Source organism: Labrus bergylta, chromosome 2, assembly GCF_963930695.1.
Source record: "Labrus bergylta chromosome 2, fLabBer1.1, whole genome shotgun sequence".
Classification (NCBI taxonomy): domain Eukaryota; kingdom Metazoa; phylum Chordata; class Actinopteri; order Labriformes; family Labridae; genus Labrus; species Labrus bergylta.
This window is the reverse complement of record NC_089196.1, coordinates 25,998,595-26,024,258: the sequence shown is the minus strand read 5'-3', so window position 1 is coordinate 26,024,258 and position 25,664 is coordinate 25,998,595. Positions and strand designations below refer to the sequence as shown.

The following is a 25,664-nucleotide window of genomic DNA, read 5'->3' as shown; positions in this document are numbered from 1 at the left end:
TTATCTCTGACTTTCACCAAGTGGCCAGTGCCTGCTTGTTTCCATGGTTACGGTCAGTGAATGGGAAATGATAACTAAGAATTGTAGACACGTTGCCTGAAAAGCTCTGATGCAATTGCTGACATGGTGTAGTCCGCGTCACAGTGGCAGCATGTGACTGCTCCTTATTTATTTCCTACCTGCCTATTAGTCGTTCCGTGCCCTTGTTTGTATGCAAAGTAATGTGGGCCTGTCAGTGTGTGTCTAAATGTGCGACAAGGACGGCCACATTGCACAGGCTCTGCCATCTTTTTTGAATCACTGAAGAGGAAAGTTTTGGCCTTGGAAAGAAAAATAAACATCCCTCCTGTAAACAAGCCATCCATCTCTCTTTCTGTGCCCTTTTCCTGCTGCACGCTCAACTTTCAAGATTAAATACTTGCTTTGAATTGGACAGATAAGAGTGTAATTACTTCTAAACACACCGTACAGTGCATGAACACTGTGTTTATAACATACGAAACGAGGACATAGTTCATTTTCAGGTTGGTCTTTAGATATCAGAAGAACATAAACGAGGACGACACAACTCAGGACAATTTTTTTCTTTGCAAAATGTTTTTTTATTATTATTAAATAAATAAATACTACACAATAAGTTATGTAGGACATTTTCTACCAAGGTGGTAATTGCTCTGAAGTGACCCTCAGAGGATCCTTGGTACTGTTTTGTTAATGTAATTCTCTCTCCCACCAAACTCATCATCCCTGATCTCAGCTCAATCCATCTGTCAGTAAAGAGAATAAATCACAGTTTTTCAAAGTTAATGTGATGATACACCCATCCCACTCACACACACACACACAACACACACACACATAAAAACAGCCGGACTCCGTAGCTTCCGCACACATTAGCAATCATTCCTCTGCACTGCTGAGTGGGCTGTGACATTCACTGTACATCATTTACAGGCTTCCACAGTTTAGCTCTGGTTACACTCAGAGCATCAGTTTATTCTTTGTCTCTATAAAACAGTATCCACTGTACTGTACACATTTAAGCTGGTGCCAGCCCAGCGTTCTGTCTCTACTTTCCAAACATCGTACATTTTCCCTCCCCTAAAAATATGAGGTTCACATTCGTACCAACATGCCCAGTCTTTCTTCTCCTCTTACAATCAACATACAAATCAGCCCTTTAGCATCCGGTTTCATTGCGCTACATTTCATTTCCCCATCCACAGAGTCTGTCTGTATTATTTTCCCAACGGCACGAAGGTGCAACAGTGTTGGAATGTTAATTAACTTTCCACCGGTCCATCCTCTATTGTCCTTCCAGCGCAGATCCTGGTTCCACTGCAGCACTGCAGCAGCACAACGTGTGGATCAGTCTTATTTTTTTGTCATAGTCCAAACATATGATTGTATTGGTTTAGCTGGCTCTCTGCAGAAGCATGTTGAGAGAGTACACCATTCGTTCTCGAAGGTCGTGCGGGCAGCCGGACGTCAGCAGGGAACTCAGCTTGAAGGTTTTGGAGACACGGTCCTCGTTGATGTATGTCAGCATGTACTCGTCCCTCTGGCAGCACAGGATGATCTTGGTGTGGTCATGGTAAAAGTTGATCTGTGGAGATAGAAAAGGGTTGTTATTTTTCAGGGGTTTTTTCCATCCATAGCAATTTGATGTTTATCTTAATTGATAGTCAAACCCTCCCTTCTATTTTGTAAGTAGATGTAGTAGTCTGTATACTGTGTATTTTTTTGTTTTCTATGGATTTAAGCTGTTTTCTCTTTTTGCATTTTACTGTTCCAACAATCTTTTATGTGATTTTACGGTGTTCTTCTTCTTTTTAATCTTACTGTGCAGCACTTTAGTAAACTTGGTAAAAAAAAAAGTGCCAAGCCCACATGAACTCACAAGACACTGAATACTGTGTTATGCATTGCACCTAAACAGTGCTCTTCTGAGCATGCCCAGCAACGGTTGCACTCCTCTATTAGTGCTTTTGTTTACCTGGAAGGTGCCGTCGTTGAAGAGCATCATGAGGGCGCGGTCGGACTTGAGCCACTGCAGCAGGTAGAGTCTGGGCATGTGTGTGTCTGTCGTACTGCCCAGGTCCCCTCCCTGAGAAAGCAAAGGAGTCACACATCAGGATTAGACAGGTTGCAACATGAAAGCCATCATTTCTAACGCTCAAGGGAAAGAAAGACAAAAGACAGAGGTGTGGAGGACTAAGATACTTACGTCCATCAGGTTCTCCTCCATGTAGTGGGAAAAGTACTTGAGCACAGTCACCTGACCCACAAAGTGTTCAGGAACCTCGCAGGTGGGGAAGACGGAGCGCTGACCCAGTTCTGCATAGTAATGAATGGTCCTGGAAAGATACAAAGGAGACCAAGAGTTAAACAACCACTCAGATAAACAAATACCCAACAAAGAACAACAAAAACAACGCATCTCCTTAACATTTTATAAACTTTTTTTTTTAGACAACCATATTTCTGCACGTCCTTGAAAAAAGTTCAGTATGATTTCTCAGGTGAATATGAGCGCTTTGTTTTTCTGACTTTCTGGCTCAGAGAATAACATACTCAAACAGAACAAGTTACAGCGATCCCTTCCCTCTTTTCAAACCACTAACTGGTTTTTCAATGCACTCCAGCATGCTCGAACAAGCTACATCCATTATTTTGTGTGACTAAGATCTTTCAAACCGAAGGTGGAGTGCTGTGAAAGCTTGAAAAAGTGCCTACTTTCTGTCTGGCAGGAGGCTCATGTGAGTGCCGTTGTTGAAGAGGACTCCCACGGTGTGATCAGACAACTGGTAGCCAAAGCCGTACTTGTTGGAGTAGTCCACCCATTTAGTCACCCATTGAAGACTGCAGCTGTTAGAGCCCTGAGAAATGTCGTCCGCTGCAGGGTGAGAGCACAGAGGACGTGGAGGATTAGAATACAATTACAGGAAGGACTTAGGGGACAGCATCAACTGAGCAACCTTGTAGGACCCCTGACTTTGTTAAAGCACCAATGAGATTAGCTGAACTCCAAAATGTCCTACAGCTCCCTTAACTATAAACTGTGTACTTCAGGTTTTATGCAGCAACACGGTGCTGGGAGGGAAGTTGGGTAACAAAATCAGGGAGTGTATCTTCAGTCTAGTAAGCTCTTTGATAAACACGTCTATTTGTTACAAGGCTTGGTTGAGCTTTGGTAGAATTATCTTAAGAATAACAATAAGAGATCATAGCTTAGAAAAGTATTGCAACAATTGAACTCACCTTTTGGCATATTCTCCAGACATCCTCTCAAAACACTGGCAACAGTCTCAGCTACACTTCCTGTTGTGCTGTCTTCCAGGCCTTAAAGAAAGAAAAAAAACAATAGAAATGGGGTCACTTAACTTGTTGCCTGCATCACCAATGCATTTTTACACATTTTGGGTTTTCTATTTAAAAACCCATTCATGTAGACACAGGGCTGGAATTGTGTGGAACAAGGTGAACTTACATTCACTGCTGCTGCTGCAGCTCCCCAGACTCCCCCTGACGATGAGGCGGATGGTGTCTCGTGTCGTCGGAGACTGGCTCTCTGTTGCCGGGGCGACAGGGCTCTCAGCAGATGGCGGAAGTAGACTTCCATTCTGAGGTGAGAATCAATGACGACAGGACTGAGAAACTGCGAGTTTAGATCATCTCTTCCTACTATGACTCAGCGGTCACCCACAGATTCATAGTGATTGGCTTAGAGGTTGAAAATAAGTGCTTTTTAGTTTGTTCTCAAGCTGTGCTTGTTATAAAGTTTAGTGCTACATCAGAGTGAGTCACTGTATTCTCTTGCAACATGAAATTTAAAATCAACCTCTTCACTTAATAGCCCTGTGAAAAAATGTACCTACAATATATCCAACACTGTGGTAGATATTCAGTTTTCTGTAGCTCTTACCTCAGGGATCTTTTTGCTCTGTTGTTGGCTGATCACAGTTCTCTGTAGGTCGTGCTGCAGTTTGTAGATCTCCTCTTCCTCTTTGGTTAATTTGTCTATAAAAAGCAAATGACAGGACACAAAAAAATAATCAGAGCATGGCCTCTTTCAGCTGAAGCTACATAAACTGACATCCGAGAAAAACCTGATAAAATGATTAATGTGCTTGCAATAAGGTCAGAAAAAAATTGATTTCATGATTCCTGCCTCACCAAACATAAGTTTGGTAAAGTGAAAAACGATTGGCTGAGACAAGTGTCTTTACTTTTTGGTACATGATTGCTTAGTGGCTGATGTAAAACTCACTTAGAGTCTCGTAGTATTTGACCTTGTCTCTCTTCCCACCAAACAGTGCGGCGGCAGCTTTCTTGAAGAAGCTCTTGGCTGGACTAGAGACGTGGAAATCTGGTGCTGAATGGCAACAGCTCGCTGGCAGACGCTCTGGACTGAAGCCCTACGGAGAGAGAGGAAGTGGGTCAGTGTGCAACTGGTGGTTAGAGGGTCACTGTTATAGCCAACAATGTGACATCTAGAAAGATGGACAGACCATAGAGAGAGAGAGAGAGAGAGAGAGAGAGAGAGAGAGAGAGAGAGAACAGATGATGGTGTCATACCTGTGTGAAGAAGTCGTGTCTCAGAATGAGGTCCAGGTTGGGTCTGTCCTCGGGGATCTTGGCTAGCAAGCTGGCAATCAACTGCTTAGCTTGTGGTGAGAGGGAGGAGGGCAGGGAGTAACGAGCCTCTCTTATACACTTGTATGTCTCCTTCAGGTTGGTGGTTTCAAACGGCGGCCTGCCCAACAGCATGGTGTACCTGTAGAAGAACGAAGGGCAAATGTCAGCCAATGTCACTGAAATGCACTTAATCTGACAACAATAGCAATTCAACAATAACTCATATTTTTCATACTAACATGAATGATTTAATGGTTAATCATTTACAGTGTGCCTACTCACATTACACAGCCTAAGGCCCAGATGTCTGATTCACAGCCGTGGCCCTGTTTGTTGAGCACCTCAGGGGACAGGTAGTTGGGAGTTCCACAGATCGTCTTCCTCCTGTTTCCTGCTGGCTCCAACTTGGCAGCCAGACCAAAGTCCCCGACCTTGAGCTCCATCGACTCACTCACAAAGAAGTTACCTGCAGGGAAGAGAGGGAATGAAACGATGAGCACTCGATAGGAGATCAAAGGCTAAATAATGTAATGCACTCATCCTCTTCAGATCAAAGGGAAAGCATGAGAAAGAAGCGAGAGTCATTCTCTGTACAGAATGCATCTCTTATTATTGTGCACAAAATGTCTCAGCAATATTTTCGTCGCTGATGCATGGATTCCTTACCGAGTTTCAGGTCTCTGTGAAGGATCTCTTGTTCGTGCAGGTACCTCAGACCAGAGACAATCTGCCGGAGATAATAACGCACCTCTGGCTCTGTAAGCACTTTGCGAGCCTTCAGGATGTGAGCTAATGACTGTAAAGAGTCAGAAGAGAAATGAATGATTAAAGGGCTTTTTCCACAAGTGCTACTTTTCCCATTAAAAAAAAACACATTTTTCCTCTTTGGAAATAAAACTAATAATAATAATAATAATAATAATAATAATAATAATATCTATTTAAAAAAACGTTCTAGTAGAGGCAGAATGCATGGCACCTACATGCTGCCTCATTGACTTTAGGTGCAATGCAGGTGTTATCCAAAATTTCAATCACAACTGTAGCAGGGACTAAACTCCCCTGTTAGAGACTTACTTTTCTACTGCAGTATTCCAACAGGATGTAGATGTTCTCCTTGTCCTCGAAATGGTGATAAAAGTGCACAATGTGTTTATGGTGCAGAACTTTGTGCAGCTCAATTTCCCTGTCAATCTGATGGGATAAAGGGGAGAGACAAAAAATGGTCACGCTGCTTATTTGAGGTCATTCTGTGATATTTAGAAAAAGACAAATCTGTGCGCACAAGGCACACACACAGACGCAGCAGCCGCGCGCGCTTACCTTCTCCCGTTGGTGAGGTTTGGACACGCGCGAGTGCGGGATGATTTTGGCTGCGTAAACTTTGCTGGTGGAAAGGTCGGTCATCTCATAGCACTTCGCAAAACCTCCCTGAAAAATGAGGAAAACAACGTTATAATGCTGCGTCTTCGGGTTTAAGCGGTATATCCAAACGGAAAAGTTGCCAGATATGTCTGTGCGTGCGCTACCTTTCCCAAAACTTTCCCCCGGCAGTAGCACTTCCCCGTGGCGGGATCCGTGATAATCCTGGCCATCTCCGAGGGCGCACTGCGCTCGTCCGTCTTCTTTCGGCGAGGTTCGCCTGACCTCTGCGTGGCCTCACACATACTGCTGCTGATCGTCTGTGGGGGCCCGATAGTTCTCTGTACTTCCATGAGAGACGTCTTCTACAGCTCCAGACTCAGAATGAAGCCCGGAGTCCGTCCCTGACTGCTTTTATACCCTGGCACCCTCCCCTTCCCCTCCCGCTGTCTGCCGCCCTCTCTCTGACGTCACGGTGTGAAAGGAGAGCATGAGGTCTGAATAATATTGATTACCAATGCGTGTACAGAGGTGTTGATGATGGCATCGACATGATCAAAGGAAATAAAACAGAATAGGTTTCCTGATAACTCCTGAAGAATAATTGATTCGATCAGCAGTTGCCACCCACGACACTAATAATAATGTAGGACATGTTGGATAGGCTTGTTTGTTTACACATTAGGTTCATTGAATCTGAGCATGAAAACATTTTGGCGCTAAATATTATTAAAAGGTGTTCAAAGTCGGACGCATCTGGACAATAAAGCATCCACAATGCAGAGGTTTAGCACCATTTGTATTCCATTCAAGGCTCACCTTCTCCTGTGTGTCTGCACCAAAGTCAGTTTGGGCCACTAGCACCCTCTGCTGGACATTTAGGATGCAGAGCAGGTTTCGCCATTGAAACCTCGTCGACTATAGTTTATACTGTGTACATAGCGATTAGAGACTGACATGTTGGACTTGATGAAACTTTTAAGTGGTCTGCGAGTACATGAACCTGGTCTATGAACTATGGACGCATTAAAGTAATGTACATATAGCAATATAATCTTAATGTCACGTCATGTACTAGATAGAGTAAGACAGTTCCAGTCGTGTGCATGGAAAGTTATTTTATTTGTGATAAAACGAAGAAAACGGTCAAACACACACAATCTGGGTTACACACATCACCACAGCTCTTACAGTAAATAACCTTTTCTCTACACAGAAGTTTATTCCACGGCTCTCAGAGGCCAGGTGACAGTTTTAAACATGGGGGTATCTGAGGACATCTTTTAAAGGCAAAGAAATGCAACACTTCCCACACTATCCCTTCTGTGGCTAAAGTAAAGTAGGTTTATTAGAGCTGATGTGAAGTTAAAGTATTTGGAGAGGAAGAGCTGTTTGATCGACATTTTAAATCCAAGCCATATTCCAGACAGCAGAGCATGTTGGTATTCACATGAACGCTGTGAGCAACATGAAACAGGCTGAGTGTGTTCTGGCAGTGCAAAGATTGAACATACAGTATAGTGCAGGGCCTGAGTGATGTCAGAATCATCCTGACATCTTGTCTGGCTTAGTCAGAGTCCTCTCATCCCTTCAGTGTTCAGAGACATCTTTCAAAAAGGACAACCCCTGATCAGTGCTTCTAACTGAAGAAAAAATAAAATACACAAACTCTATAAGCAACACCACGACTTACTCCACACACGCCGTGTTGGACAACTTCCTCAGGTGGGAGCGCACGTTTCTTATATCATAGGCAAACGTCTGGTCGAGACCTGAGCCGGCAGAGGACTGTCGCGGCCAGTCAGGGAAAGGAAAACGACAAGCGATGACCCGGGCATCATCAGGAAGCTCTTTCAACAGCTTCTCACCGAGAACCCCCATCTAAAAAAAAAAAAACACTCATAAAAGGCTATTTTAGTTGCTTAGCAATCAGATGCTATGTATTTGTGTTTTCACACACCAGAGTTTCACCAGAGTTTTTCCGACCAGCCCCCTAGGAAAATGAGTTTGTGATGTTGGGGTGAGCAAATGTGAAAACGAAGCAGGTAATATTCAGAAAAGTTCCCCGCAAACAAGAGGGCAGAGTTCATGTTTTTTAATAACACAGGACCCTGGAGCGACCAGCGTGCTCGTCATCGTGACCATAATGAAGCTGCTTCTTATATTCAGCAAGCAGAAAGCATTGATATAAAAGGCAAAAAACTGCCAACATAGCGTCAGACTCTGTTGATTCATCTGCCACTTCTGTGCTGTCCTTTTCACGTCGTGTCCTACTGACACGCCCCCCCCCCCCCCCTCCTCAAGTCTGACAGGGAAAGTCTCCAACTGTGAGTGCATATATGAACAAGTGACTCAACTAGACATTTCAGATGTGTTTTAAATGACTTACCCAGCTAAAATAAAGTCAACAAGAATGCTAACACACTCACCACTTCTGGAGAAAGAAAAGCTGTCACATTGTTGTATGGCGATAAATCAATCTATGAAAACAAAAACCACACAAAGATTTCATTAGAAACACTTAATCATCAGGCTTAAGAAGAGATAGAAATCGTGTCAAACTCTTACCTTCCAGAAGTCTTTTTTCACAAAGGTTGCCTGACTTGAGGGGAGTCCTCTCCACCGCGCCTTGTTCCTGGAATACGACACTAAAATGGAGTTAATCTCAAACCCTGTGCACCGGAAACCAGCCGAAGAGGCTGCAAACACCTGCAAATTCAACATGAAGCATGTAAAATACAACTACAGCACGCCACTAGAGTCAAAACAGAGCACACTAGCATTGACTTCCCACACTGAATTTAAACTAATATGTCAGATTGACTCTCATCACTTCCTAACAGCTTCCACTCACTAACCAGTCTTCCGTCTCCTGATCCCAGATCTGCCAATCGGCCGGTTCGTCCTTCAAGCAGCTTCATAGTGTTCAGTGTCTGATCTTTACTGGAGGGCAAATAAGGAACCTGGACCACAGTGCAAACATGCTGTAAGTGTGTGATCACATTACAACAGAAACATGAAAAGGTGAAAACTTATTTCTGCAGCTTTTTTTCCACAGTCTGTTTGTTGTAGATTAGTCTGTTATTCAACTTCAACTTCAGCACAAAGTCAAATTAGTAAGTTAGTAAAAACATTGGTCTAGTTTTTATGACACTCCAACCAAACATTACATCAGCAACATTTTCAGATTTTTCTTCTTTTAAAGAACAGGCTCTCTTCTGTTCATAACAGTCAGGTTTTCTGAGTGCTATGACTGTATCCTTGAGTCTGATCTCCCACTCACTGTCAGAGGAACTGGTTCACCATATCTGGCTAAATGACACGCTAAGCAGATCTCTCTCTCTCTACCTCTACATATACATCTGTGGTAAACGGGCTTTAATCTGTGATCTTCCCAATGCCACTGTTCATCCAGCAAGACATGTTTGAAGTGATATATACGGGATACAGAAAGAGCGTCTAGACAATTTTATATATTTTTTTTTTTTTAAGAGAAAAATGAAATTTGAAGTTACCCAATTTCTGATGATCTGCTCCTGACCATCATGTTTTCTTTTTAATCTTGTACTGACAGTGAAATAAAAATTGTCCTATTATGTTACAAAAATGGAATCCTGCACAGCACAGTTTGTCCTTCACTGTAGAAGATTGTGCAGTTCTCCTTAAAGTATCAGAGACTTACCATTTTCTTCATCATCCACATTTGTTTCACGGAGCACTATGCTCCCAAATAAGCACTTATTATGGTTAATCCGCAAGTTCCATGTCATTCCATCTCATTTTATTTTAAACTAGCATGCAGTTTTTATTTTTGAAAAAGGTAGAAACGCGGCAAAGCAGGCAGGCGAGAACAGAAAAAAGGATATCTCAAGAACCTTGAGGTTCCACGGGATTCTGCGAAAGCCAGGCAGAGCAAACAGGCTCCAGACGCCGTACAGTCCCGTGAGCACAACGCCTGTGCAGGCCGACACCAGAGGATGAGACCTGGTGGTAGGAAGGACCTTGCTGTCGTCTTGCAGAATCACCTCAATGGCGTCCTCCATTGCAAACGGTCACCTGCAGTATATGATACAAAATAGATCTGTATTACTCGTTGATTTTACAGCGTCTGCATCACATGTCACATGCCAAAGATCATCAAACTGAAACACTCTGAACACTTCGCACTCAAATGATGACAAACAAATGAAAGAAAAAATCTTAAGGTTTATTTTTGGGTATTATATTCCATTATTAAGAGATAGGACAGTGGTTGGGCAAAAATGGGGAAAAGAGAGAAAGTTGGGGATGACATGTGGGAAAGGAGCCACAGGATCCAGATCCAAACCCAGGCTGCCCGCTTGGGGGTCCAGGCCCTCTGTAGATGGGGCGCAGGCACTAACCACTAGGCTACCAGCGCCCCAACAAATCAAACATTTGAACTCTGTCCTGTTAATGATCTAGACATTTTACAGAAAACATAAAATAGTTACTGCTTGCTCTCTGGTTGACAAACTATGTATTAAAGACACGTTTTTCTTGTTACTTATTGGAAACTATATACGCTGAAGCTCGAGTCACAATTGGCAGATCCAAAATATCTCTTCAAATAAACAAGTTTGACTCAAATGTTTTTAGTCAAACACTTGAAACCACATGTTGTTTGATGAGTAGGCCTGCCTTTATTGTATACTAAAAATAGTTTGCTGTTTGTCATCTGTTTCTTTTGCCCAGGATAAAAATAACCAAAGACTGACCCTTTGTAAACAGATATAGCTCACTTCAGTAGCAGCTAATGTAGCAACACTTATTTGATGTCTGCCACTTTTGCTGTTAATCATGAACCACAAAGAACAAATATCACCAGAGCACCTTTTTCCAACAGCAGGGGGAGCCATTGTGACCTTTTCTCATTCAGAAACCTCTAGAAAAGTTTTGTTTACCACTCCGAGGTCATAAACTGAAACGACAGCATGGTTTGTGAAAGGAATGCATGTACAGGATCTCTGTAACCAAAGACGAACCACCAACACTGGACTATTCCAGAGAAGCATGGGAAGAACAAAAAAATCTCAGGATTCCTGAATTTGGACAAATTCTCTGCACAGCATTAAAAGTAAATACCCTCGTTTCCCTGATAGTGCACCTGCTCATAAGCAAGGTTTACGAATACTGTGACACCGCTTTCCTACATTTGTAGAGTTACAACTGGAAAATGTAGATTTGTAGAGACAGACGTGTTTGCTCAGCCTACCTGACACGCTCCCTGGTCTGCGGCTGCGCACTGAGTCTGCACATCCTCCAGTCAAAAGGGCGATCTGTCACACCACAGCCCGCCCTGTAACTTCACACACAGCCTATCAGATGCATGCAGCTTACTGGCTGATACGAGTCATGGCTAGAAATGAATCAAAACTGTAGTCCACGCTTATATAAGGCCTGGTGTGTCCAATACTGTGCTGTTTCTGCATGGTGGACTACCATAAATGATGTCGGCCTCTAGTATGAGGAGAAGATGGTTATTAAGATAATACACTGGAAGACGCTCAGAGTAACTGATGCTGTGAAAATACGGGTCCTATCATGAAAAATGCTACACTATACTTAGGAATATTTTTTAAATTAACCAAGCAGCCATTATGATCCACCTAAAAGAGGACTGTCGTGATTACCATTGCAAATTAAAGATGCCCATTTTTTGTTGCACTTCCACCGCTCCCTCCTCTTGCACTTGCTTCTATTGAAAGGCCCACAGCAACAATCAGCACTCAGGCCTCTCTTATTTGCACAGGCGTTTGTTCTGTGAAGCAGGGTTTGCTGCATGGGCGGGGGGGGGGGGGCGAACGCGTCCAAGAGTGACGCAAAAGAAGAGGCCATTATATTTGCTTCCAGTAAAAAAAAAAAAAAAAAGCGTCCAGCTGGGAGTTTATTGTAGCGATAAGGGCGGGTTTGAATACAGGCACATTTATTTGAGACCTGACATGGACCTGTATGGGAAGGTAAGATGCATGATTTTACAAAATGAAAAACAAACAAACAAGGGAGCAGGTACAGACTTCACAGGCCTAAAGTTGTATTGCAATGTTTGTCTTTCTTTTTGCATGAATCGGAACATAGGCTGTAGACAACATCTCTTTTTTTTCTTTTTAAAGACCCACAGATGTTATTCCTGCCTTTCCACAGCTGTTGAAGTGCTGCATGCTGAGTAATGTAGTCGAATAGCCACTATTTCAACCAACATCCGCATCCGCGCTGATACGCTGCAAAAAACTACACTCCCCATGTTTTTTTTTTTTTTTTGGCCCCGACGAACCTCGCCGCTGACGTCAGAGCGAGCGAACCAAAACGCTCTTTCCCTTTACGCTCGTGCTCGTGTCTCACGCGAGCACAAGCCTCGTCAGCGCAGGGGCGCGTGCCACATGTGAAGCGGAGGGGACAGCTCCCAGGTGCTGAAAGTGCTCGGCGCTCCAAAGAGAAAGAGAGACGCGGAGGGGGGAAGAGAATCAACGCCTCAATTAGACATTTAGAGAAAACGCGTTTTCTGCAAAACACGGGCACATACAGATAGAGCGCCAGGCCTTCAAAAACAGGTTTGTTCACGCAATGTCCTCAACGCGTTGTGCTAGTTTCATTTCTTAACAGTAGGGTAATATTCAGCGGGTGAAAAGATGACCTCCTGCCCAGAGTAGCTAGGTTGATATTAGCTGGCATGCAGCTCCCTCTTTAATGATATCGAGTCATTCCCTGTTCCATCCAATGCTTTTATCTCCGTGTGTTTGAATGCCAGCATTGCAATGATAGTTCAAAGCGATGTCCTTGCAAATACAGCCTCGGTTGTGTGTTTTTTTTTTTAATTTTTTATGTCATACACGGAAGCGAAACCCGGTGCAGGATGTGCAGGAGGTGCAGGATGGAGGTCCGGCATCTTTTATAAAAGCAGAGGCTGTGCGGAGAGACTGTGTCCGTGTTCGGCTTCTAGGCGCAGTGGCTTTGTGAAAACATTCACCTTGGAGCAAAGATGACTCTGCTCTTGTCATTTCTGCTCCCAGTCCTCTTGTCCTCTTGGGTTGCTGACTGCTGACAGCTTGCACGGAGATCCTCAGTGCCTATGGATGCGTTACTTGGGTGAAAATGTAGCATTATACAATTTCTTTACACAATACGGAAGCCGAGCAGCTTTAAAATGGAAGATTTAAGGGCTGCTAAGATTTATAATCAGAAAAAGGATGCATGAAAGCTGCAAAAAAAAGAAAATAAAAATGAAGTGTGAAATTGTTGTTGTAAGACTAATATAAAAATACATTTGCATTTTTTTGTTCGAGCATAGCATGAATTCACATTGAGAAAATAAACTGAATAATAGACAGTGTGTAAAATGACAGAATCACTGTTGTGTTTTGGTTTCATTAGTTTTTATAATTTTGCATTAAAAAAAAAACACTTTTTAAGAGAAGGCCAGCTCAGCGTTTTAAAACCCTGCTTATCTGATCAATACAGCAGCTTGCTGTGTTGGGTCATGCTGGTTTGCCTGACACAGCCGTCTGTCACCTCTGATCTGTGCGGCCTCTGTAGTACAACCAGCAATTACTGTATGTGCAACATCAGGCTCTTTTGCTCCTTGACTCGCTGGTCCCAGTGAGTAAACTACGTTAGAAGTTGCATTTTAAAAAAACTAGAGAGACAGAAAACTAAAAAAAAATGTGTCTCTCATTGGTCCACATCATCTGTGCGTCACAATCCTGAGAAGCTTCACACTAACTCAAGGTGAAGCGCTTTCTGCAATCTGTTCAGCGTCTCTTTGTGGTTTTTTTTTTATTTTAATTTTTTTTTTTTTTTACAGATGGCTGCCACCCAGGATGCAAAAGGGAAGGGAGAGGGAGGGGACCAAAACTTTGACTACATGTTCAAGCTGCTGATCATCGGCAACAGCAGCGTGGGCAAGACGTCTTTCCTGTTCCGCTACGCAGATGACGCCTTCACCTCGGCCTTCGTCAGCACGGTGGGCATCGACTTCAAAGTGAAGACCGTGTACAAGAACGACAAGAGGATCAAGCTGCAGATCTGGGTATGAAATATTCAAATGCGAGCATTAAACATTTAGGAGGGGAGCCACAAAATGTTTGATTCCTGACCAAACCAGATGAAAATAGAAGGAGCTAATGCAGATTCTATTTCTGCTCACCTTGCTCTGAATGCATCTTACTCTTGTGTTTTTCCTCATTATTCCTTCCGTTTTGAAAGCCAAACTCGAAATATGATTTATTTATAACCTAAAGGTGGAAAGTTTAAGGGGAAAGACGACAAATTTCCAGATTATAAAGTAGCATGGGCCATAGTTGTGTTTTTCTTTCATCACGGTTTATTTCTGTGTGCACACCTCGCTCAAAATTCTTTTTAACCCATTCAAATGGAGATCATTTGCATGTTGAAACGCACCGATTGTCTAGAAGAAACGTGTTTCATGTTGTCCTCTAAGGTCTCCTGGAGGACTATCAAAGCTCCAAGGGGGAAGGGGCTCTTCAGAGATGTCCCCCCCCCCCCCCTCCTGCTCTTATAGTCTTTGTGTTCCTGCTGAGGGACTCCTGTTTCCATAAGGCTGTCAATCTTTGCCCAGAGCCCACCTTCTCGTGACCTCTGTCCATATCTCTCTCTGCTGATCAATACATTTCAAGGACTCTGACAGGCTGTTAGACAAAAAAAAAAAAGTCCTGCATGAACGGGATCCCCCATGTGCATTAATTCAATTCAAGTCAGGGGCGAGGCTTTTAGGAGGGATCGTGCTTACTTTATATGCTTGGACATACTTTGCTTTCATTTCTTGTTTCAGGTTGGCTTTGCATTATGATACATAACCTTCACTCAAAGTATAGAATATACATCAGAGCTAATACCACTTCTTCCAACATTTTAGCTTTGTTCAATAAAGACTAACAATATTGAAGAAGTCTGATGTCATCTTGACAACATGCAGGTGGACAAAAATGACCATTTTGCCCTTTAAGTGACATGTCACACCATCCTACACTGCAAAAAAAACTCAAATCAGGAAATATATATGTCGAATTCATAGTTCAAAATATCTCATTACGCTTATTAAAAGCCACACTCACCTAACAAGTCTAGACAAGCATCTTATTTCAATATATTGTAATTCGTAAAAACAGTTGACAATGCAGCTAGGACATTTTGCTTAAGTTTCTTAAAATCATATTTTTATCCAATTTCAAGAAACTTAAAAAGTACATTCAGCTATTTGTACTCATAACAATCAGCTCAGGATGTATTTCTTTGCTTGTAATATCTTGAAATGAGATGTTAATCTTAGCTTCACAGGTGAATGTGGCTTATAAGAAGCCTGATGAGACACTTTTATTTCTAGAAATTAGACTGATACACCGGCTAAGATTTGGGTTGTTGTAGTGTAGCGAAGTCCTTTTATAATTATACTCTTTAGATATCAACATTTCAATTCACAACAGAGAGTATGTTTGGTTCTTTTGTTCCTTATTCTGAAAAACATGTGGCACACATCAGCTGTGTGCGTTATTATTTGCATAAAGCTCGATGGGGGGGGGGGATACGTGTTGTCTTGCGTTAACACCAGGATGTAAGTATGGAGGCAGATGGAAGTCTCAACATTCCTGACAAGAGACTAGTAAGTGTTAGTTTGGCACACGGCTGGAAGGAACACAGAAGCAACACCTCTCATTGAATGTGTGGGAAACTGAAGACCGTCTCAGGCTGTTTAATTAGGAGTTCATTGGATCTGTTGAAGCATCCTCTAATACCTCTGAGACAGTGAGGGGATGATACGCAAGACCTCCTCTTGTTACTTTCTTTCCAATCCTCCTTGTTGTTCCTTAACTAAATGTCAGCTTTCCTTCAGAGGTTTTGCTCTCCCTTTTCATAATAGTTGTCTTTTGCAGCAATTAGCCGTCCTCCAGACATTTAATGTTTGCTTATCAAATAAGTAGACAAAGAAGAGGCGGCCCAGCAGGATGTGAAAGCTAGATTTAAACAGTCACGAGTGGCTAATTGGGCTAATGTGTTTTTATCATTAACAAAGCTGAGCATATTCAGAGGGACCACTATGGTGTCCACGTAATTGGCCTGTCCTTTTTTTAATTGGGCTCAAAGTGCTGAGACCTGCAGTACTGTAAGCGGCCTTTTAACAAGATGGCTGTCGGCTAATGTCACTGAGGTCGTCACAAAACAAACCTGTTGAGAGAGAAAAGCACAAAAATGAATTTTCAGAGTCGTCCCGTTGTTGTGTTAGGTTGAAGTGAACCTGGTGGAAAAAATGGAATCACTTTCCTGAATGAAGAGGAGTTCAGGCGAGTGTCAGCCGGCGCTCACTACAGCCCCACTCCAAGTAATCAACCGCTTCTTGGATTGATTTCTGTAGGGCTGCAGACTACGAGCAAAGCGTTTTCGAGGAGCTCAGATTCACGGGGCTCAGCATCTTTTTTTTTTTTTCCTGTCCTGCTCCGCCTTTTTTTAACAGGAAAATCGCCTGGAAATGCAGAGGTCATTGTCAGGCACTCGAGCCAAAATCAATAGGCTAATGACATGTCTAAGAATAACAATTCACAAACACACACAAAAAAGAAGAAAATAACCTGCAGAATCCTTTCACAATTTGTGTCATAAAAAAACCTTTTCATGTCCAGAATCTTGCCCTACAATGGACGCTCCCATCCTCTGACGTTACATTTAAAATGGAGGCTTTTATCTGCAATTCTAGAGTTACTGTAACGCGACAAAAGGTGCTATTTGTGGTGTGTGTGTGTGTGTGGATGCTCTGCAGAATGTGAGCTCTGTCTCTGTGGTGTGAAGGTCAGAGCTGTCCCCTGGCTATAACGCACAGCACACTGTTGCAGCCATGTGCACAATGACGGCAGACACAGCGACCGTGGCAAATACAAATCCTGTGCCGCCTGTCGGAGGGGGGGGGGGGGGGGGGGGGCTTCTGTTTAACAAGATCCAAGTGGAGCAGCCAGAAGTCGTCCATCATGGTCCACAGAACGCATGTGAACACACTTGTTGTGGGTGGGACATCAGCGCAGTAAACAGGCAGCACCAGACAGGAGGGACGTCGTCGGAGTTTATTGTTACATAACTGATCGTTGAACAAACAAATCTACGCTTCTGTTAACCACTGCAGAGGAAGACGGAAAAAAAAAAAACAACAACTCGCACATCCCCTCCTTCCTTTCATGGACAGACTCACTACAGCGAAGCTTCATCTGTCTGTTTCAGACCTTATTAGCATTTTCATTGACATCTCGTGGCAAAGAGCTGCAGCGTGCGCTTGTTTCCAGGGTAATCTGTGTACAATGAAGCACTCCTCGAATGCTGTGTAATCACTCCCTCGCTGTGCCTTTGAGCAATTCGTTCAACCTTATCATAAAACAGCGAGCAGTTCCTCCACGTTTGTAGCTTTTCTACCTCTATTTTTAGCCCTTTTTTTTCCCCACCTCATAAACGAATGCTCTGAATTCTGCTCCACTGGCTGTCCAACACAGCCGAGTGATTATTTTATTGAGGAGAGGAAACAATCAATCACTCCAGCCTTAACTGAATCGCTGTTTTTGGCATCTTATCAATGCAAAGCCAGTGAGGCAATTAGCATAATGATCGTTTCCACATCATGAACACGACAAACATTGCCTCAAGTGGATGTAGAAATGTAGATAACGGTCTAAACTATGCTCAGATATGAATCAAAGAATATCTTAGTGTGTATAAATAGCTGCAGATGAATAATGCACGCCGCTCATTTACCATTACTGACTTGCATATACGTGCTGTGCAGCTGCAGGGTCGTGTCCGTGTTTCGGAGCCTGACAGTGTAAATATCAATCAGCCGGCTAACATCATGTCGTCTGTTTGTAGGACACAGCAGGCCAGGAGCGCTACAGGACCATCACCACCGCTTACTACCGCGGGGCCATGGGCTTCATCCTAATGTACGACATCACCAACGAGGAGTCCTTCGGCGCTGTGCAGGACTGGTGAGTGTTTGCAGACACTCTAGCATTAGTTTCGGTCTGTTTTTGATTTCTCCTCTTATCCTGTTTCCTTCTGATTTTATTGTCATGAAGTCCAGATGAGTGTATTAAAAAGTCTTCCTGTGTGTCCTTGTAATTGAATCTCTAGCCATCCTGCTCGCTTGATATTGAACACACCCGTCCTCTGTCTCATATTTGACTTGTTGTTGTGTGATTGTTCGTCTTTGTCCGACTTGGAGGTCTTGCTCGTCAAGGTCACTCCTGAGTCACATAACCATCGGCAGGCTGGACAGTAACTCTGAGCCAAACCCAAATGTCACTGATTTATGATGAGGCATTGACGTCTAACCCAGGACTTGGAAGATGGCGTTCAGTTGGCGGCAGAAACCAGGTTTCTGGGTTAGGATGGTTGCTTAAGGAATAACTAAAACATTGTCCTGCTGGCATAAACATCACAGCTCTGTAGAGTTTCAGTCCTGCAGTTAGACATTAAATGTGTGTTTTTATTCCTCCTCACACCCGACTCTGTGCAGATGTTGTGGTGAGAAACTGTCATCTTACATTTTATTTACACCCCGCTGTCCTGCGGTTATCTCTCTCTGCCAGCCTGCAGAGATTACAGAGCGCAGAACGAGAGAAAGACTTCTGAATCATCAGGCTTTTCATTCCCTTGATGTTACTTTTGCGTCAGCTGCAAGGAAATGATGATAGGACTCACACTGACTTGCTATAGATGGTGGTATTTTTGCAGTTGACATATCACCTACATGCCCTCTTTAGCACTGTGACAATCTCTATTAAGGCCAGTGTCTGCTTGGCCCTTATCTTTTAGCTAGCAGCAGTTGACAGCTCCTTTAGCAGCAGCTGTCATGGTGAAAGCAGCTGCCTTTAGCCTGAGTGAAAACACATTTATAGTTATTAGCTGAGCTATTGTTAAAATGTAAAGCATGCCTTGTGTTAAAATGCTCCTCTATCAGCCTGACTTGTACTGAAATAAACGACCCACTAGAGAAACCAGGCTTTCTTGTAAAGAGAGGTCGGAGCCAGACACACCTATTATTCTTTTACAGCCTGTCTGACACTTTGATGGACGACTGCAGTCTGAGCACTGTCTGTGAGGGGTTTGGTAATGAATCGACCAAAGTGTGTCACTGGCAGAGACTATCCTGAGGACTTACCTGTGAGTTTACCTACCAGACAGAGCACGGATCAGAACAACAAGAGAAGAGAGTGCTTCTTTTTTTTTTTTTTAACTGGCACATAAACAGATATCTTCCTTTTCTGCCTTTGCCACAGGCTTAAATCCCACTTTCTCTTTCCCTTGTTCCTTGTGACAAGGTTGTAGAAAAAAAAAAAGAGGTGGTTGCCATGGCAATGGCTCCTTCCCCGACTGTGGCTGAATTAAGCCTGTGACGTGCTCATTTCCTGCCTGTGACAGAGACAGGATGGAGAAATATTGAAATGCTGACACAAAATGTGGGACTGTGAGTTTTGAAAATAAATCTTTGCAGAAAACATTTTACTGCAGCAACTCAAAGAGGACATTACATAATTATGCGTTTCATTTATTGCCATGAGGCCAAATTGTTTAGAAATCATGGAGACCCTGAAACACTACATTTGTTACGCTGGTGGACGAGATACAAACACGGTTGTCTTTTTGTCAGTGAACATTGGATTCAAACTGACCCACATATGAACCACTACAACAAGTCAGAACTGGACAGAGAGAGAGGAGGACGAGTGCCAGCATCATGCTGCGCTCGCTCTCTCCTCTTGAATCATTGTTTCTTCCTTTCTTTCTTACCAGCTCGCTCTCTCTCTCTACCGTGTTCAGCCTGTGGTATGTAAGCTGCCCTACTTTTAGTCAAACACCACAGGAGATATTTTTGTTCCCTAAAATCCCTCTCGATATATGTTTGGAGGTTGGAGCAGCGCAGGCACCATCCTCTCTGATGGGCAGTAACTTTCCTGTGCAGTAAATGTGAAGGTTAAAGCTGTTGTCATGCAGGAACATGTGACATGAAAATGATTGAGTAGAACAGTATTTATGTTTCAGGCAACATCTAAATCAACATATAATATCAGATTGTCCCATCTGAAACATAAATATGATAAACCCATTACAAATAGTCTTTCTCATTTGAAGTTTCCAATAACTAATCAATAAGTTTTATCCTCGTACAAAACAAACTTGTAACCCATAGAGCTGTGAATTTAAAGAAAGGACATGTTCCTGCTTCTGCTCACTCATGTATTAAGCCTACTCTCTGACTTTAATGGCTCCAGTGATCCAACACAGGCTAGCTTAAATGATGGCTGTAGGGATAAAGAGCTCAAACAATGATCCACGGGGGCACTTCTTCTGTGTATTGAGACGTTAATAACTGTAAACGTCTTGTGGGAGACCATGGCTAACACCCTGTGATACATTTTTAACTCGCTGGTTAGCAGCAGCTGAAGATACCTTCTAAAGGGAAAGGGCTAAAAATAGGCTGTGACAAATATCAATATGAAATATTAAAAAATAACCACAAGTAACATGTGATGACCAATCATAGACCATGGCGCACATTGGTTTGATTTTTTGGCATTTTTTTTTTGACTGCTACACATTCAATCTGCTTTACATCTTTTACTGCTCAATTTATTGTTGTCGTTTATTAGTATTTTAAAACACAGAACCAACTCAGGAAGGAAACGTATAATGTATCGTCATGCTGATTGCAGGAATGTTAAACATGTTTTAGAGAACATGTTTGTATTTTCCTGCATTTAAATGCGCTCTCCTTCAGAGTTTTTCTCATCCCTCTTTTCTCTGTTTTTTTCTCTGCTGTCCGGGTTTCTCCACTCCGTTTATCTCTGTGCATTAAGATTCTGAAAGTTAAAACAAGTCACTGCAGCTCCTTGACTTAAATGCACCTTTACCTGTTGGACATTTTAGAAATGTCATTTTAAACCTTTTAACTTCTGTTTGTAATTGTTTTGATTAATTTTTGAGAGTAAGGAATACTATTTCTGCAGCAGGGAACACCCAGTTCAAGAAACAATTCAAGCTCAATGGTTTGTCGGTAAGGACAAAGGAGAACAGGTAGAGAGTTTCCAGTCCAATCTTTTATCTTCTATAGTTTCAACTGGTTTTCTGACAACGCAAAAAGATTAACAAAGGTAATCCATCTCGACATCATAATCCAAGTCACAAATCAGATGTAACAAAAGTTAATTCTCATCATAAAAATAAATGCAAATGCAGGATTAAAGATGAAAGACATGACTTAATGAAAACAGAGTAAATCAGTAGAGCAAATGAAGCATGAACTAATTAAATTCTACTTACGTTTCTCAAACAAAGATAAGATGATAAAAACTATCAGGAGTGATGAGGCATGAAGTCAGCCTGCTCCATTGTTCCCAAAGAGTTTGCAGCAGGTGAGCTGGCTGCCCTTATTGGCTCTGAAGCTCCGCCCATCCAGGAAACACAGAGCCAGGTAGAGGAGGGAGGAGTCCACAGTTTTTACACAGCTGTACTTTTTTGATCATAACCATATTTTTTTATGTTACATTTTACTTCTTTTAACTTCTATGTCAGAGTATCTCCCATTTGGATTTTTAAAGACTTTAAATCACCGTCCTTGTGGTTTTAAAAATGTGCTTTGTTTGTGTCTTTTTTATTGCTTCTGTACTTGCCTCGATATCAATATATATATGAGGTTTGCTTCTTAGTGATCTCCAGAGTATAAATAGAGGTTTTAGTGATTAATGCGTCTCTTTATGTTTGATGACAGGTAAAAGTAACTCAGTCCTTAATGACTGAATTAAACTTAATTTTGCATTTTAAACACTTCAATAAAGCAGCAGACCAAGAGGAACTGTAGATATTAACCTACATCTTCAGTACAAAGCAGTTGACCCACTTTTTCTCTGCATCCATCACTGACTCAAACATGACATGATGCCAAACACAAGATGACGCAGTGACATGTTCATGACCGGTCCAAATGGGCGAACACACTTTACTGCATGGCCTTCTTCTCTGCCATCTTTTGTCTTCATTTCCCATCCAATCAAAGTTGCACAAAAAAACAAACATTCAAATGAATCTTTATTTCTTTAAGGCAGCAACCAGCACCCATTTGACGGTGAGTGTTCTTGTTTTTTTTGTTTGTGATCGTGTGCAGGTCAACCCAGATAAAGACCTACTCATGGGATAATGCACAAGTGGTGCTGGCTGGAAATAAGTGTGACATGGACGAAGAGAGAGTGGTGTCAGTGGATAGTGGCAGACTGCTGGCAGAACAGTTGGGTGAGTCTTACGAAGACATTCACCCCATGTATGTTATCTGTAATGGCTTGTGTCTTCATAACACTGATGTTATGAAGACACAGGAGAAATAGAGGACAAGCATTCACACTCTTACCACAAAATATTTAACCGTCTAACATTTAATAGTCAAAGTTTAAAAGTCAAACAAAGACTGTTTAGGCATTAAACTTTCATGGCATTAAGGGACAAACTATCATGGTTGAACTTTTTAGACTATTTCACTTTTTGTGCTTTTCAGTACGAGTGGGTGCTTGTCCTTCTTTTCTTGCTTTTATTCGATTATCCTTCCCCTTTATGATGGTCCATAATCTCCACCCTCCCTCTATGACATACAGTTAAACCATTCTTGCCTTTTTTTTCTTTCGTGTTTCTACTCGCTCTATCTCCTCCCAAGGTTTCGAATTCTTCGAGACCAGCGCCAAGGACAACGTCAACGTCAAGCAGACCTTTGAACGCCTCGTCGACCTCATTTGCGACAAGATGTCCGAGAGCTTGGACAGCGATCCGGCCGTCACTACGGGAGCCCCCACTGCCAAACTCACAGACAGCGCTCCGCCACTGCAGCAGCCCGGATGCAACTGTTAGTGAGCGACGTGGGGGGGGGGGGGGGGAGCCAAAGGGAGGGCAGTGCAGGTCCTGTAAGGTGTCAGAGCGTGCAGAGTTTTTTGTTTCTCCCTCAGCGTTATCACTCCTGCTAGTGCTGCTTCCTCTGGACTACAGTTCAAACCCAGTTTAGTAGTAGAATTACAAAATGCTGTCGTATTATCTCTCAATTTTATCACCTTATATCCAGAGCAAATAACCAGACAAACAGTGATAGCTGTGTCAGATGTGTAACACTACAGGATATCTACATTATAGAGACACCATATTCTCATTCTTCAACTAGTTAGTACAGTTATAATCTGAGTGTGACCAATAAGGCCATAATCAGGTGTACAGATAAACCTTTAGACCTTGAGAATCTTTAAGATCTAGAATACTAATAAAATGAGGGACAGAGTGAGTGCTTTAATAGTTATTATTTTTTGTACAGTATGTATTTTACTTTTATAGGATTACTTTATCTCCTAAAGCTGCCAAATCTATGATTTTGTGCACTAAAGGATGTAGCGGCTTTCTTTTGTGTCCTGAGTGTGTGGCTGTTGTGTGCGTCTGTGCAGTGTGTGAGTGCATGAGTTTGAAGTCTGAGTGTAACTTTTTTGTCATTATTATTAAAAAAAAAAAAATCTTCTACCTTGGATAAAAAAAGTGGCCTTTTAGCATCTCCAACACGGCCTCTGTAGGTTCCTCTGTCATGCTTTCTTTGGGAATGAATCCAGTATGTTATAATGTTGATGTGAGTAGTACTCCACAGTTTGCCGTCTGTAGAAGTGTGATTTCTCGATTAGTGTATCTGTGAATCTTCAAAGCAAATATTTCTATGTGCTTCGCCTCTAAGATGACCCTTTATAGTTTGATGCGATGAGCATGCTTAGGAAAACTCAATCATATGTACTGTTTTGTCTTCAGATAGAATCTAACTATGACAGTGACTATCCAACATTTCTTTAAATAAGAGTCTCACACTGGTAAGGCACAGAAGAGTGTATAATAATAAACTACTGATCAGCTCTGGCATGGAATAAACAGCCATATATTAATCACATTGCTTAACTTTTGAGTCCGCATGCTAAATGTCATGTTTATGTGATGAAAGTTTATCCCTACTTAAAGAAAAAACATTTCAGACGTTCAGTTGGAAATGGGAGCTTCTCCAAGCTGGCATAAACACAGTGGAGCTCATAATAATGAGTCAAAATAAAGTATAAAAGTTGTAGCTTCTTTTAAAATCCAGAATGCCTTTCAGTTGTGCAACTCATGTAGAAAAAAAAAACAACATTTGTGCCAAAACATCATAGTTCCTTTAGCATTGTTGGTTGTTTGTTGCATAGTCGAATAAACCCCCCCCCCCCCCCGAACATTGCATGAAGCCAGCCCTGACTTATCCATGTAGATTTCTATAATAAGATGTATATATCTATAAATATATATATCACTCTGTGTTACAGATTTAGAAGCGTTGTCACAGCACTTGCTGTGAGATGCAATGGGCCAATAAGTGCAATATTTTATGAATGAAACCCTGTACATAGTTTCTCCTGTCCTCTGCTGTTTGAGTGACAGTTTGGTCAGAATGGCTGATGTACAATCTGGAGAAAAAAAAAGAGTGTGTGTGTTGTTGTGTAACTGCAGCCACTGAATGTGAGACTGTGTGTGTGTGTGTGTGTGTGTGTGTGTGTGTGTGTGTGTGTGTGTGTGTGTGTGTGTGTGTGTGTGTGTGTGTGTACCTGCCATATTGACCAGACAAATGACGTGATATAGTGTATTGTTTGTGTATACCTTTTGTACAAATATATTCACGTACTATATGCTGTTCTGCTAAGTGTTGAGTGTTGGTTAAAGTTGTGTTTTCATGTCCAAATGCAGTGTTATTGTGAGCGATAGTCAGGGAGGTAAACTTAGTCCATGCCATATGCCATACTGTTGTAACACCAAGAAAAAGGATACACTTACAAGCCCCATGTGCATCTGTGTGTACAGTACACGTGCCCCGTGCGTGTGCATCTGTGTATGTGTGTGATATATCATTTAAATGCTAATAGCCATGAAATGAGTCATTGCACTGGTCTCCAGCCAAGATTCATTTAATAGAGGAATAATTATGTGGCAATTTGGTGCCCAAAAAAAAGTTACTCTGGGTCACTCTCATTCTAGATCAGTACGACTTTAAATATAACGGAATATATTTGTTTCTTGGAGTGCAAGCAAAGTAAGAAATATGTTTTTGAGATTATAGGAAATAAATCAAATTCTATCACTGGGTCTCTGTGTCTCTCTCTCTCTCTCTCTGCAGACGTGATTCTGCTGTATGTGTACTTTTTAGCGCTGTGCGGTTGACGCAGCAGACGCCTTGCTTCATTACTGGACTGTGTGCGCCACCCAGTGTTTGAGCACTGCTACTGCACCATTGTATCATGATCTGAACAAGCGGCTTTTTAGTATCGACTGACATTTTTTCATAAGCAGCTGATGCATTTGTTATTTTTAAACAGAATTTCAGGGGGGGACATACTGTATGTGTTTATTCGACAGGTTAATTAATCAAATAACTGCATGTTTGCAATGATACATGACACGTGACAACTTTACTACCTGTCTCCCTTCCACAGCTTTTTATACTTTAGTTTTCCAAATTTGAAACACCGATGTGATAAATAAGAAGGTAAATTGCTTGTAATAGAGTGTATGTAAAGCAGACTATCCAAACAATCAAAAAAACAATAATATCAAGATACCAATCAAAATTC

The 25,664-nt window shown here is 42.1% G+C and overlaps 3 protein-coding genes across 4 annotated transcripts; 1 reads left to right on the top strand and 2 right to left on the bottom strand.

Annotated features, from left to right (window-relative positions):
- Positions 1-578: 578 nt before the first annotated feature.
- plk2b (polo-like kinase 2b (Drosophila)) lies at positions 579-6,389 on the bottom strand. Its single transcript, XM_020648353.3, has 14 exons — positions 6,168-6,389; positions 5,962-6,069; positions 5,716-5,832; positions 5,305-5,434; positions 4,921-5,104; positions 4,579-4,777; positions 4,271-4,418; positions 3,926-4,020; positions 3,491-3,623; positions 3,262-3,342; positions 2,737-2,896; positions 2,228-2,357; positions 1,997-2,107; positions 579-1,606 (listed from the first exon to the last, which is right to left on the bottom strand). The coding sequence occupies exons 1-14, from the start codon at positions 6,351-6,353 to the stop codon at positions 1,415-1,417; spliced, it is 1,974 nt and encodes a 657-aa protein (XP_020504009.2). The 5' UTR covers positions 6,354-6,389; the 3' UTR covers positions 579-1,414.
- A 716-nt stretch (positions 6,390-7,105) lies between these two features.
- si:dkey-190g11.3 (uncharacterized protein LOC567059 homolog) lies at positions 7,106-11,380 on the bottom strand. Its single transcript, XM_020648350.3, has 6 exons — positions 11,234-11,380; positions 9,876-10,056; positions 8,859-8,963; positions 8,569-8,709; positions 8,430-8,480; positions 7,106-7,881 (listed from the first exon to the last, which is right to left on the bottom strand). Exons 2-6 carry the CDS (start codon positions 10,041-10,043, stop codon positions 7,690-7,692), a joined length of 657 nt encoding a protein of 218 aa, XP_020504006.1. The 5' UTR covers positions 10,044-10,056; positions 11,234-11,380; the 3' UTR covers positions 7,106-7,689.
- Positions 11,381-11,851: 471 nt separating this feature from the next.
- On the top strand, positions 11,852-25,174 carry rab3c (RAB3C, member RAS oncogene family). Of its 2 annotated transcripts, none has more exons than XM_020648345.3 (5): positions 11,852-11,978; positions 13,820-14,044; positions 17,875-17,993; positions 22,169-22,293; positions 22,709-25,174. In XM_020648345.3, the coding sequence occupies exons 1-5, from the start codon at positions 11,961-11,963 to the stop codon at positions 22,897-22,899; spliced, it is 678 nt and encodes a 225-aa protein (XP_020504001.1). In that variant the 5' UTR covers positions 11,852-11,960; the 3' UTR covers positions 22,900-25,174. The 2 variants fall into 2 exon arrangements, with proteins under 2 accessions (XP_020504001.1, XP_020504002.1); XM_020648346.3 differs by lacking the exon at positions 11,852-11,978 and adding an exon at positions 12,350-12,569.
- The last annotated feature ends 490 nt before the right edge of the window (positions 25,175-25,664 follow it).